This window comes from Spea bombifrons, chromosome 6 (assembly GCF_027358695.1).
Source record: "Spea bombifrons isolate aSpeBom1 chromosome 6, aSpeBom1.2.pri, whole genome shotgun sequence".
Taxonomy (NCBI): Eukaryota; Metazoa; Chordata; class Amphibia; order Anura; family Pelobatidae; genus Spea; species Spea bombifrons.
The window spans coordinates 914,932-928,424 of NC_071092.1; the positions used below are offsets into that span (position 1 = coordinate 914,932).

General features: G+C 51.3%; 2 protein-coding genes across 2 annotated transcripts; one reads left to right on the forward strand and one right to left on the reverse strand.

Moving 5' to 3' along the window:
• Positions 1-958: 958 nt before the first annotated feature.
• NINJ1 (ninjurin 1) lies at positions 959-6,856 on the forward strand. The gene is made up of 3 exons (XM_053469790.1): positions 959-1,061; positions 6,180-6,405; positions 6,705-6,856. The coding sequence occupies exons 1-3, from the start codon at positions 996-998 to the stop codon at positions 6,854-6,856; spliced, it is 444 nt and encodes a 147-aa protein (XP_053325765.1). The 5' UTR covers positions 959-995.
• Positions 6,857-8,600: 1,744 nt separating this feature from the next.
• CARD19 (caspase recruitment domain family member 19) lies at positions 8,601-13,271 on the reverse strand. The gene is made up of 6 exons (XM_053469320.1): positions 13,138-13,271; positions 11,208-11,350; positions 10,640-10,796; positions 10,362-10,421; positions 9,874-9,945; positions 8,601-9,454 (listed from the first exon to the last, which is right to left on the reverse strand). The coding sequence occupies exons 1-6, from the start codon at positions 13,142-13,144 to the stop codon at positions 9,339-9,341; spliced, it is 555 nt and encodes a 184-aa protein (XP_053325295.1). The 5' UTR covers positions 13,145-13,271; the 3' UTR covers positions 8,601-9,338.
• Between the last annotated feature and the right edge of the window lie 222 nt (positions 13,272-13,493).

Genomic DNA, 13,493 nt, shown 5'->3' on the forward strand with positions numbered 1-13,493 from the left:
CTTAACCCCCCCCCCCACTTATCCACTTCCTAAAACCAGCAGTTTCTTTCCTGGAAAGTCCGTGAGACGCTCCGGGGTCAGGAAACCCCAAGAAGGTCCGAGCCCCACGCGCACTCACGTGACACGAGCAGGGGTCACATGGGGCAATAATGTAAATGGATAACCAGCCATTTAACCCCTTCTTAGTTACTGCACTTGTCGCTTGCACAGGAATGCGCTGGTTTTTTTAGTACTAGGCCGTGATTTTACCCCGGGGGCAATTTCTGCTTTTATTGGCTTATGAAGCGTTCCTGGGCTTTACAGTTTCTGCCACGAGACCCGAAGATTAAAGAATAACGACGCTTTCGCTCAGTGTTTTACGGCACGTGGCTGGTGACCGTTTTGTGACCCATTTTGTCCCCCCTTATTTTCGGAGCAGGTCACCCCCATATCCAAAGGACTACTGCCAATGGTACAGCTGGGGGGAACGGGGTATTTGCTGGACCAAGGGGTATTAGAGGGGGTGCCTGCTGCCGGGTTAAAACACAGGGGCCCCTGTATACACCCCGGGCCCCAAACAGCCCATCTTCTCCCACGCTGGCCTCTTCTGATTGGCTGGGGGCTCTCAGTGGCCCCTCTCCGAGACCGTGTACCTGAGGGGCCAAAATACTCAGAACAAAGAGTACCAGGACGGGGGCTTTAGTGCCTATTATTACCCTTATTACCCTTATAAATGAATTTAGTGAATAGTGAGGGGTAGAACTGATAGAAGCCCCAATCGGTGTGTCCGGGGCAGTAATGCTGGGGCCCCTGTGTGTGTCCGGGGCAGTAATGCTGGGGCCCCTGTGTGTAGCCGGGCAGTTCTCTGCTGTCACCGTGTAGTTGCCCCGGGTGTTTCCGAGCTGTCTCCGTGCCGTTACCCTGCGCTCCGCCCCCCCCCGCTGCCCCGCCCGGTACTTCCCCCGCCCCGCCCCGCCCCGCGCTGCCCGGACTCTCCGGCTCTCAGAATCCGCAGAATGAGCGCCGGCGCCGGGGACATGGAGCTGAACGGGCTGCGGGAGGTCGGCCTCCTGAACGAGGAGGTGAGCGGGGTATGTGGGGGGCATCTGGGGGGCCGCGGAATCGGCATCTGCCCCCCGGGAGGCGGCTGGGACGTCATTCCTTCTGGGGGTATCTTGGACGCTTAAAGCCCCCTGAGGGGCAGCTGGGTCTGTAATACCCCCTGGGGGGGCTTTCTGATTATCAGGAGTGAGTTTTGTGGGGCAGGGGTCCCGTGACTGTCTGTCTCCTGGTTTGGGGGTCCCGTGACTGTCTGTCTCCTGGTTTGGGGGTCCCGTGACTGTCTGTCTCCTGGTTTGGGGGTCCCGTGACTGTCTGTCTCACGGTTTGGGGGTCCCGTGACTGTCTCCTGGTTTGGGGGTCCCGTGACTGTCTCCCGGTTTGGGGGTCCCGTGACTGTCTGTCTCCCGGTTTGGGGGGTCCCGTGACTGTCTGTCTCCCGGTTTGGGGGGTCCCGTGACTGTCTGTCTCACGGTTTGGGGGTCCCGTGACGGTCTCCTGGTTTGGGGGTCCCGTGACTGTCTGTCTCCCGGTTTGGGGGTCCCGTGACTGTCTCCCGGTTTGGGGGTCCCGTGACTGTCTGTCTCCCGGTTTGGGGGGTCCCGTGACTGTCTGTCTCCTGGTTTGGGGGTCCCGTGACTGTCTGTCTCCCGGTTTGGGGGTCTCTGTGACCCCTGTGTCAGTTTCGCGTGGATGGTATGTATCGCGCACGCTGTGTAGGGTTTGTGTTTATGTAGCAGGTGCAGCACCCAGCATCACTATTGCCCTCCTGGGATATTTTTACGCCCCGTTTATAGCGCGTGGATCCCTCGTGGATTCTTCACTCTCTGTCACCGGCCACGGCTGCACCGGTGGGGGGTTTCTGTGTCCAGGAGCGGCCGCTTGTAAAGTTTGGGGGACTCCGCTGTGATTGGAGGAGCATAAAGTTACTGAGCTTTTTGTGATTTGGGTAAAAGTTCCCCAAATGATCCCCCGGGCGGGGTTTCTCACTAGGAGATTTGCTCCGATTAATTGGGTTTATTGTGTATGTTTGTGGGGGGGCATTATATTTATTGCCCCCCTTGACTTCACGTCTATATTGAGTATGGTTTGTCAGGTCTGGGGTCCGGTTGTCAGGTCTGGGGTCCGGTTTTCAGGTCTGGGGTCCGGTTGTCAGGTCTGGGGTACGGTTGTCAGGTCTGGGGTACGGTTTGTCAGGTCTGGGGTCCGGTTGTCAGGTCTGGGGTACGGTTTTCGGGTCTGGGGTACGGTTTTCGGGTCTGGGGTACGGTTTTCAGGTCTGGGGTCCGGTTTTCGGGTCTGGGGTCCGGTTTTCAGGTCTGGGGTCCGCTCTCGCATTACGTCTGGAATTTTCTTCCCTTTCACTTTCATTTCTGGAAATTCCAAGACATCCGAAAGGCTTTGGGGGGTCCGAGTCTTTAGCCAATCGCTGGAGGAGACGACCAGGCAGGGGCTGCAGGAGAGTTTAACCCGTCGCTGTCCATGGGAGTCGTTTTAAAAGATTGCAATTGGAGAACTGCTTCACAAAAACAAAGCCTACACTAACACTGTACACTCACACGCACATTCTCTAACGCCGTACACTCACACGCGCATTCTCTAACGCTGTACACTCACACGCGCATTCTCTAACGCCGTACGCTCACACGCGCATTCTCTGATGCCGTACGCTCACACGCGCATTCTCTAACGCCGTACGCTCACACGCGCATTCTCTAACCCCGTACGCTCACACGCACATTCTCTAACAGCGTACGCTCACATGCACATTCTCTAACGCCGTACGCTCACATGCACATTCTCTAACAGCGTACTCTCACACGCACATTCTCGAACGCCGTACACTCACACGCGCATTCTCTAACGCCGTACGCTCACACACACATTCTCTAACGCCGTACGCTCACACGCGAATTATCTAACAGCGTACGCTCACGCACGATTTATCTAACAGCGTACGCTCACACGCGAATTCTCTAACGCCGTACGCTCACACGCACATTCTCTAACGCCGTACGCACACACGCGCATTCTCTAACGCCGTACGCTCACACGCGCATTCTCCAAGGCCGTACGCTCACACGCGCATTCTCCAAGGCCGTACGCTCACACGCGCATTCTCTAACAGCGTACGCTCACACGCAAATTCTCTAACGCCGTACGCTCACACGCACATTCTCTAACAGCGTATGCTCACACGCACATTCTCTAACAGCGTACGCTCACATGCACATTCTATAACAGCGTACTCTCACACGCACATTCTCGAACGCCGTACACTCACACGCGCATTCTCTAACGCCGTACACGCATTCTCTAACGCCGCACTCTCACACGCGAATTATCTAACAGCGTACGCTCACACACGAATTATCTAACAGCGTACGCTCACACGCGCATTCTCTAACAGCGTACGCTCACACGCGCATTCTCTAACAGCGTACGCTCACACGCGAATTCTCTAACGCCGTACGCTCACACGCGCATTCTCTAACAGCGTACGCTCACACGCGCATTCTCTAACAGCGTACACTCATACTCGCTCGGCTCTCTATGGCCGCTCTCAGGAGATTCCCTGGAAGGAGAGAGTGGAAATGTCGCAGCGTCGGTGGTTTCTCGCTCGAGCCGGATGGGTGGACGGCTTTCTAGGAGGAAGTGAGCGTCGGAGAAAGGGGTAGTAAATCGGGGTAATTAGACATCAGTTAGAGAGGCGATGGAAACTTTTTACTAAAAGCTCCACGTTTTCGAAAGGAGGTTCAAATATTTTGGTTTCATCATCAAAATATTTACTGTCCCCAAACCGGCTACAATGTTAAAGAGCGGCCATGGTAACCTTTTAACCCTTTCAACACTGACCATATGTAAATTGTGTGCCTTTTTTCCTGTAAATGATGCATAGACTGCATCCCCTTATATACAGGCTGTGCCCCCCCCATACACAGGCCGCGTCCCCCCTATACACGGGCTGAAACGACAATTATTATGAATGCTGTGTCTGGGGCCGGAACATCTAACTGGGTCACAGGGTTTATTCACTAAGGTTGCAGTAGGGGCTGAGGCGGCAATGTATAATGTATAGTTAAATCAGTGAGCAGAGAGTGCAGCGGGGAGAGAGCAGAGAGTGCAGCGGGGAGAGAGCAGAGAGTGCAGCGGGGAGAGAGCAGAGAGTTCAGCGGGGAGAGAGCAGAGAGTTCAGCGGGGAGAGAGCAGAGAGTGCAGCGGGGAGAGAGGAGAGAGTGCAGCGGGGAGAGAGGAGAGAGTGCAGCGGGGAGAGAGGAGAGAGTGCAGCGGGGAGAGCGCAGAGAGTGCAGCGGGGAGAGCGCAGAGAGTGCAGCGGGGAGAGCGCAGAGAGTGCAGCGGGGAGAGCGCAGAGAGTGCAGCGGGGAGAGAGCAGAGAGTGCAGCGGGGAGAGAGCAGAGAGTGCAGCGGGGAGAGAGCAGAGAGTGCAGCGGGGAGAGAGCAGAGAGTGCAGCGGGGAGAGAGCAGAGAGTGCAGCAGGGAGAGAGCAGAGAGTGCAGCGGGGAGAGAGGAGAGAGTGCAGCGGGGAGAGAGCAGAGAGTGCAGCGGGGAGAGAGCAGAGAGTGCAGCAGGGAGAGCGCTCGTTTCCGTCGGGATTCCCTGTTTGCCGGGAGAACGCTCAGACGCTCGGCACAGGAGAGGGCAGCTCATTCCCGCACACATCAGAGCGGCCCTTCCCCCTCCAGGGCACAAAGAGTTAAAGACGGGGGGGGGTCGGTGATGGAATTTCTGAAGCATTGTAACTGGAAACATTAATGAAGCTGTGGGCGGCGCGTCGTACCCGGCACCGCTTTATATACAGTTTACAGGGTTTATAAACACGCCGGGATCGCGCGGAGGCTTCGTGCCGCGGCTCTCGTTGTTTGAGTTTAGTAAATAATCGGAATGAGTCGCCGGGGGTCGTCGGGGCTGCTGTGAGGGGCCCTTAGGGTGATGGAGCGGGTTATACGCCTATACAGAAAGCACAAAGGGTTAATGTGCGAGGGGCCGGGGGCCGTTTAGGGCTCTCGGGTTATGGTGAGAATTATCTTCTTAGACTTGTTCATGTGTTTGCGCAGGTTGGGGCTACGGGTTCCCCCGTGTGGCGCAGTCTGACACCCCGCGTGTTTTTTCATTTGGAGTTAATAAAATGTCACGCGTGTCACCGTTTGGCAGATGCTGAACGCGCATAAAGTGAAGGCCTCCGCGGACTCCTATCGAGTCATTTCAGCGATTTATTTTATTTATTTATTTTTGTTTGTTTTTGTTTTGTTTTTTTCTCTTTCCTCCCCGGTCTCTGATACGCACGTCCACAGAAACACACGCTAACAACACACGCTTACCACATGACTAATGAACCTACACCCTACGCGACCCCCCCCCCAATACACCAACGCTGTATGGAAAAACAATTCCCACGACCCGCCTGGGCTCTGTCCGGACGTCAGACCGATCTGCAGTGATTTATGGCGCTGGTTTTTAGGTGGTTTCCCCCATTGGTGGATCACTTCTTGGATCTACACCAGCGGCGGCCTCCTCTCCATGCGCTGCGGAGGTTTTCACAAAAGCTTCTTGCTGGGCAGGTAGGGGCCGGTGTCCTGGAAGCTCTTTACTGGCGGGGGATTCGCTCCGCGGCCGGCATTACAGATGTGTGATTATCCATTCTTTATTTAATATGGCGCCATCATATACCGCGGCGCTGTACAATGGGTAAACAGGACGTAACACGTGGTGCATCACATAACAATTGGACTTACAGAAACACAAGGATAAGAGGGCCCTTCGCACAGGAGCTTACAATCTACAATACGCATGTCGCTTATAAGATGATTGTTGTCCGGGGAGACCCCCCCCATGATCATTTACATAAAGGGTTAACAATGACCTCAGAAACCCTTTTTACCGGAAGCTGGAGGTCTCCGGGATCCGGGGGGCCGCAGAAAACGTTTTAATATAACAAAGACCGCTTGTATGTCTGGGAATTTCCAGAGACAAAGCCGTCAGTGTGCGCTGCGCCGAGGACCACCGACTCCCAGCGGCAGATTCAGATAAGAGACAATAAAAGCAGCAGATTTCCAGCGGAAGCAGCGACGCGTGCGATGGCTTCCCGTGTATCTCACGCGTTCTCTTTGTTTCGGTTTCAGAGCCCAACAGAGAGGAGACACCGGAACCTGAACATCAATCACTACGCGAACAAGAAGAGCGCCGCCGAGAGCATGCTGGACGTCGCCCTGCTGATGGCCAACGCGTCGCAGCTGAAAGCCGTCATCGAGCAAGGGCCCGGCTTCGACTTCTACGTCCCCCTCATCGTCCTGATCAGCCTCTCCCTCGCGCTGCAGGTCGTGGTCGGCGTTCTGCTCATTTTTATCGGTTTGTATCCAGATCTAAACTAGAAACCCAGAACCCGCCGGCAGATCGGCCCCCGGCGGCCCCTGTCTCGTCACCCGATTCCACTGCTGTATCTCGCCTTAGATTCAGGAGACGTATGTCTAGCCCATGCATGTTTAATATCCTCGCTGTATTACCCTCTACCACTTCTGCCGGGAGGCTTCTCCACTTATCTACCACCCTCTCAGTAGTTCTGCAGCCCTGTTTTGTGTAGCCACCTAAACCAGAAATGCGTTGCTTCGTTGTAAATCGCTAATTGCGACATTCTTGTATTTTTTCAGTGAAATATGATCTGAATAACCCGGCCAAACACGCCAAACTGGACGACCTCAACAACGCGGCCACCGGCTTGGTCTTCATCATCGTCGTGGTGAATATTTTTATTACGGCGTTCGGGGTCCAGAAGCCGGCAGACGGATCCACGAAGTCCTAACATCCGGTGAGTCCCGGGCCGAGTGCATCAGAGACATAAAGTATAACGGCTGAGCGTTAGCCGGTAGCTGTCGCTCCGAGGTCGGTCCACGGGGGCCGGACGGATAGAACCGAATCCAGAACATGTGACCTCTGTGACCTGCTCCACGGCCGACCATAACCTTCCTTCTTCCTTTTAACGTTCCAGGTGCTGATCCCGACCGGTGGAGGCGCCGGGGCTTTAATTTATTTTGCAGCGAGATAAATGAACGCGATGCGGATCACCCGGCCGTGACGCGGAGCCTCGCGTGTCTTCCTGGTAATAACCGGACAATGCCGTCCCCACGTTTATATTTCCTACCCGGGCATCAGATCCGCGTACGGCGGGCACAGGCTGAAGACGCTGGGACTGCCGCCAACGTGGCCCTGAATCAGAAGGGTTTTTGTGAATCTCTCTGCGTGATAATGGAATTATTATGGCGCCCGCAGCTTCGCTGTAATCTTCGTTAGGATTCTTCGTTTGTCTCTGGACTCTGAACAAAAAATTATGCAAAAATAACGACCAAATCCCCAAAAGAAGGTCCCGTCCGGTGCCTCTGCTGCTGAGGAGCCGCGCGTTTCGCAGTTGGTGGAGATCTCTGCAGCAGAATATTGTTTATAATATGATATCCGGCGCTCGTTTGTCCCGGGCTTTGTCCCGTGTTTTGTCCCGGGCTTTGTCCCGTGCAGCGGGGGCTGCCGTCTGGCTCTGAATATGGGGAGTAAAGATTTCTTATTTAAACTGCGGTTTTGGGTTGGGGTTTCGCCCCGTGCCTCCCCCTCCAGCCCAGGCGAGATTTCATGCAGCACATATAATGCCATTGGTGCACGGTTACCTGTAACATGTATGATGCATACGCGCCCCGGCGCAGAGAGGTGCCTTTATCATACCCCATGATGTTAGTTTCTTGCATCTCATAAATGAGTGATATTTCTCAGCATTAAAGCCGCACTTATAGAAGGAATATATAGATAACATATAGATAACATATAGATAATACATAGATAGATACACGTTATAGAGAATGTTCTATATATCGCAACACATCTGCTGCAAATCTGCATCTATTCACACGCTTTGTGCCCGACAGAATCAATCATAACATGCATCGCCGCCTTTTTTGTAGAGACTCGTTTGAAGCCACTTTTTATTAAATTGTATTTTTTAAGAAAAAAAATGTCTTTCTTACTTACAAATAATGAAATTTCCTTATCCTTCAGACCCTACGCATGATCCTAAATCTAATGTCAAGTAGAAGGCGTCTCTGTCCAACCATCGCTTTTTTTAATTATTATTCTATTATTATTTTATTATTATTATTATTTTATTATTATTTTTGAAGTCGCATGCCCTCGTCCGTTACTCACAAAATTTAGACTTCAATTCTCTCGCGTGTCGTTGCAAACAAACGATAGATTAGTGAATCCGCAAGTTGTTTACTAGTGTGAGCAAGTCGGCTCCGTTAACCTTTAACTGAACCGGCCTCTCCACTTAGCGAATTACCAAAAAGGAGCGTCTAATAACTTAAAATAAAATGATGTAAATGATCCGTTTGGCCACTAGAGGGAGACACCGAGGGGTTAATCAGCGGGAGCATTTAAAACATTGTAAAATAATAATAATAGAAATAATTACCCAGAGAATATCCTGCACCAGATTAAAAAACAAAAAACTTTCTACTTATCTGCACAAAAAAAGACAGAGACATTCGTTTCCTTTTGAGTGATAAAGTTTAAAAATAAGTATTCTTTATTGCGATAAAATGGAAGATGCACAGGATTATACGTTACGATGTGACCCGTCTCTAACGGCTGAGCCGCGGCAGGGAAAACACGGAATTTGTTTCAAAACGTTTTTAAAAATTATTAAACAAAAACAGGAGGTTTGGAAAGAATTCTAACTTTACAATAATTAAAAAAAACAGTGCAGGAAATGCATGATTTGCCGAAATATGCAGAACAGATTAAAAACGTGCCGGTTTTACCGTACGGGGTGAGCATGCGCCCGTGCAGCCCATATCACAAGCATTAACCCTGTACACGCCAGGCGTGCAGATAATACGGTGACTCCTCCCTGGCGTCCCGGCAGCGGATGTTTTTTCTTTGGATGCAGGAATTCGTTGGTATAAATTTTATAAAAGTATTAGCGATATTTAAAAAAAACAACCACACATAAATACGAGAGAAATTACCCGTTTTGACCCATTTTCTATGATAATAATACATTTGCATATACAGTAAGAAGATGGTTACATTTTAAAGCGTAGCCCAAAAAAACCACAGGTTGTGTTAACCCTTTCGAGTAAGAGCAGGGTGAGAATTGATGCCCTCTTTCAGAACTCAGAGGGTTAATGCCGTCGGTTACCATTGTCGCAGTTCTTTGGTCGTTGCAAGCTTGTCGAAATGCCACGTAGAAAGAAGCCCCTCCCACAAAGCCACGGGGGCGTGGCCTGGATGGACGGTTTTCATTCGGTCGGCGACGCTTCCTCCAGGAAGGAAATTAAAATATTTTTTATGTGTCGCCCGAACCTGATGGCGGTGAATTCTAACACCCTTTTCGATGCCTCTGCGGTTTTTACCTCTAAAAAAAATAAACAAATACTTTAATCACACGACTAAAGCGAGTGCACTCCTGATGCGCTAAGCCGGGTGATGGAGAGACCGCAGAGACCTCTCTCATCTTAATACGCTTAATACGCTCGCCGGGACGTAATTATGGGGGACACGAAGTCAAACGGGGGACGGTATTAACGGTCGCACCTTTTTTCCAGACATTTAGAATTTCGGATACTTTTACCTTTTTAGGTATTTATCGATAATCGTGGATTTTTCTGTAAACGGTTTCCGGTTTTGCCGTATTCTGAGCCCACGTGCCACACCCCCCCCCCCCGGAAGTATATAAATCTGCGTGCGAGGTCCGTGTCCGCTGAACACCGCTACGGAATCTGCTGGCGCTATATAAATGTAATGTGATCAGACCTCCGATTAACCGGTTCCTACCTGTGTTATTGTGATGCATCACGAACGCCAACCCCGCGGCCACGCCGAAGCAAGCCAGGAAAAACACGGGTCCTGGAAACAGCACAGCATGTATCAGAGCGTGTACTGCACACGTGTCTCGGCACACGCCGGACGATCCGTGACTGCAGAACACGTGGACTTTGCGGCGTTCCCGATGTTGCCGAATCAGTCTTTAGTGGGAAGCGACACCTTTTATTGGGCCAACATACGGAAAGATTTAGAATCACGCAATTTTTTGGGACCTCAGAAGTCTCTCCTTTAGATTAAATCATTTGACGAAGAGACCTCTGAGGTCCTGGAAGCTCATAGGGCTTTATCTTCTTTGGCCCAATAAAAGGTGTCAGACAAGTCCGAGGGACGGGTTCAATCGGTTTGATCCGGCTGATACCCCACCCTTCGTATGTCGGGGGGCAGTCCATCGGGGCCACCGCCAGATCCTGAGCACGTCCGCCCCCCTCCGTACTCACCCCGGTCGTTTAAAACGATTTTCTCCTGGGGGCCGATAATTTCCACCGGATCGGAGGTTTCTGGAAAAACAAAAAGAGGTTTAAAAGGTAATAAAACCCCAAAAAACACACAACCCCCGAAATCATATCGCCCCCCGGGGGACAGACGCCGCCACGCGAGATCCCGCCACCATAACCGGCGAGGATAGAGAGGGGGGCCGGGAAGACGCGGGTGAAACGCGGCCCCCTTAACGATATTAAAGAAACGCGTCGGTCCCACATTACTTTGCGTGACTCACTAGCGAGGTTCCTCCGGCTCGGTAATCCGCCGTAGAGCTTCTCGCCGTTATTCCGCAGCGCTCGGTAAAACTCCTGACACGCCAGGTCGCCTTTCCTCTGCAGATGTTTCAGGAGATCCGACAGTCGCGTCCGGACCGGGGTTTTGGGATTCCTAAACTGGACGCGAGAAGCTGGACTTTATCTCTGAATGTTACAATGTAACGTCGCACACAATGTCACACCTAACACCATGACATCACACAATGTCACACCGTGACATCATGCAATGCCACACAATGTAACACATTACATCACATTATGCCACACCGTGACATCACACAATCTCACACAATGTAACACATATCACACAATGTCACACAACACCATGACATCACACAATCTCACACAATGTAACACCGTGACATCATGCAATGCCACACAATGTAACACGGTGACATCACACAATGTAAAACATATCACACAATGTCACACTATGTCACACTGTGACATCACACTATGTCACACCATTATGTCACACTATGTCACACCGTGATGTCACATGGCACGGCGCACCCTGCGTCACGATACCTTCTCGGCTTCTTTATCGGAGAGGATCTGGGGATAAACGCGATTCAGCTGTAAAACGATTCTGTCCACGAGATGCTCGCTGAGCCTCCCATAGCTGGTTAAATACGCGGCGTCCCTCTGCAGCCGGTCGCGGAACGAATTATCTGCAGACGTCAAAAAGCGGGATTAGGAAACGGTCTGGAGGAAGCGCTATCCGCGCATGGGAACTGTTCTGCCAATAATTTGCGGTATTTCTGTGCCGTCCGCCAGGTGGTGAAAATGAATTACGGTCACTCCTTCCACCTGGTCATTCCGGTGACATCACAGGGCTGCCTGATAACTTCCTGTGAACAGCCATGACAGGAAGTGAACGCGGTCGCCCTGGCCTTCATGGAGCCATCAGTAGACGGCTTGTTGGTCAGCACGGGGGCTCTTTGGTGGTGATTTGGCCCCTGACCTTGGTGGTGATTTGGCCCCTGACCTTGGTTTGTTGCGTGGCCCCTGACCTTGCCTTCAGTCTGTCCTAACCTTAAAAGCATTTGCTCCAAAAAGAAAATACAAGTTTTTGAATGAAAATTAGGGGTTAATTGGGAATATTCAACATTTTGCTGTTTCCCAAACCGAAACTTAAAATATTAGAATTGTTTTTTTTAGATCTTCCTAAATCGCTGTTTATTGGCTGTTTTTCGACACGTGTGGCCGTTACTAATCCTAGAGGTGTGAGACGCACTAATAAAAGAAGCATATTGGTTTCCATGGTAACAACCCCACATTTAGAACCTTGACTGGAATGTTATTGGTGATGAGAAGCGTCTCGGAGGGTAAAAGTCCGGAAGGAAGCGAAGAATGTCAGGAATCCGGGGCGTTAACCCTTCGTGGACGGGCAGAAAAAAGAAAATACAGAACATTTTACCAAATCTGCTCAGTCTCAGAAAAGCAATCAGCGGCCGCTCTGCCGTAACCCGCTTTCCATGTTTTATTAATAACCCAAACGGCATTTCCCGGCAGCGCCGCGCAGGTCGCTCAATGAAATTATTTCCAGATGAAAAATCCAAGCGGGTTTAAGGTGGATCTCAGACTCACAAATTATTATAGAGAGCGGAGGGGCTTCGGACTCCCCTATAAAACATAGAAACCCAGAACCCGCCGGCAGATCGCCCCCCACCGGCCCCCGTCTAGTCGCCCGTTTCTCCTGCTGTAAAGACTCAAATCTTAATCAGTCGTTGGTCTCGTCTTAGATTCAGGAGCCGTATGTCTATCCCATGCATGTTTAAATCCCCCCTATTGTATTACCCTCTACCACCTCTGCTGGGAGGCTGTTCCACGTAACTAGATTCAGGAGCCACATATCTGCCTCATGCATCCTTTGCTGACTGTATATTGAATCCAACCGTTCCCCATAACAGGGCTCTGTCTGCTTAATGCTGAGGAACGGTGGGATCACAACGAATGTGTTCTTAAAGTGACAGACACTACACACCCCTGTGAGCCGCCGATAATCTGTACGATGGGGTATTACATGCTAAAAATATCCCTATTTATTAATGTCCCGTCATAAACATGCAGTTATTTAAACTAAATAGCGCTATGGAATATGTTAGCGAGTTTGTCAGGCAAAGGGAGTCTCTGGCTGAGCATGTTGGGAGTTGCAGTCGCTGAAGGAGTTCTTTTAACCGCCCTCACACTTGCAGTTACTGTTTTTTTTGGGGGGGGGGGTGCAAAAAAAAAAAGTAAAGGCTTCTAGAAATTTCCAACCACCGGCTTAACCAGTGAAGCAGAAGCCACCAGAACCCTGCAGGCCCAGCTGGATATTAAGGGGTTAACAAAGAACTTAGTGTTATCAGAATGCCCTTCCCTGCAGATACAATGTAGTAGAGTGTGAGCTCCTCTGCCCAGCTCCCCTTCACAGTCCCACTCGCTGGCACAGAGCTGGGGGGGGGCGATCACTCACCCGTCATGGTGGGGTCACAGACAGGGGCACCTTTGGAGGATTCCTGTGCTGGGAGTCCGAGGGCTTCCTCGTTTGAGTCACGGAGTCCCTCCCATGGCTGACGGTGACTGACGGTGACAGCAGCCAAAAGCCAAACCCAAAAGCTTCACGTTACACCCGACAGCATCCGCCCCTTCCCTGGGCACATTTAAGGTGGAACAGTCAATTGCCCCTGGAAGCTGCACTTTAACCCCTCAGCTCTCAGGCATCACTGGCACGCGCGGCCATCTTACATCCCGAGCCAAAGGCGTCAAATAATCTCCGGTTCCAATAACTTTATCCTCTCTGAACCCTGAGCGCAATACATTATATATGTT

Coding starts and splice junctions, on each gene's coding strand:
- NINJ1 (XM_053469790.1), top strand. CDS start 996: ATGAGCGCCGGCGCCGGGGACATGGAGCTGAACGGGCTGCGGGAGGTC. Junction 1,062..6,179: donor TCGGCCTCCTGAACGAGGAG/GTGAGCGGGGTA, acceptor TTTCGGTTTCAG/AGCCCAACAGAGAGGAGACA. Junction 6,406..6,704: donor CGTTCTGCTCATTTTTATCG/GTTTGTATCCAG, acceptor GTATTTTTTCAG/TGAAATATGATCTGAATAAC.
- CARD19 (XM_053469320.1), bottom strand. Junction 10,797..11,207: donor CCGATAAAGAAGCCGAGAAG/GTATCGTGACGC, acceptor TCTCGCGTCCAG/TTTAGGAATCCCAAAACCCC. Junction 9,455..9,873: donor GATGCATCACAATAACACAG/GTAGGAACCGGT, acceptor TATTTTTTTTAG/AGGTAAAAACCGCAGAGGCA.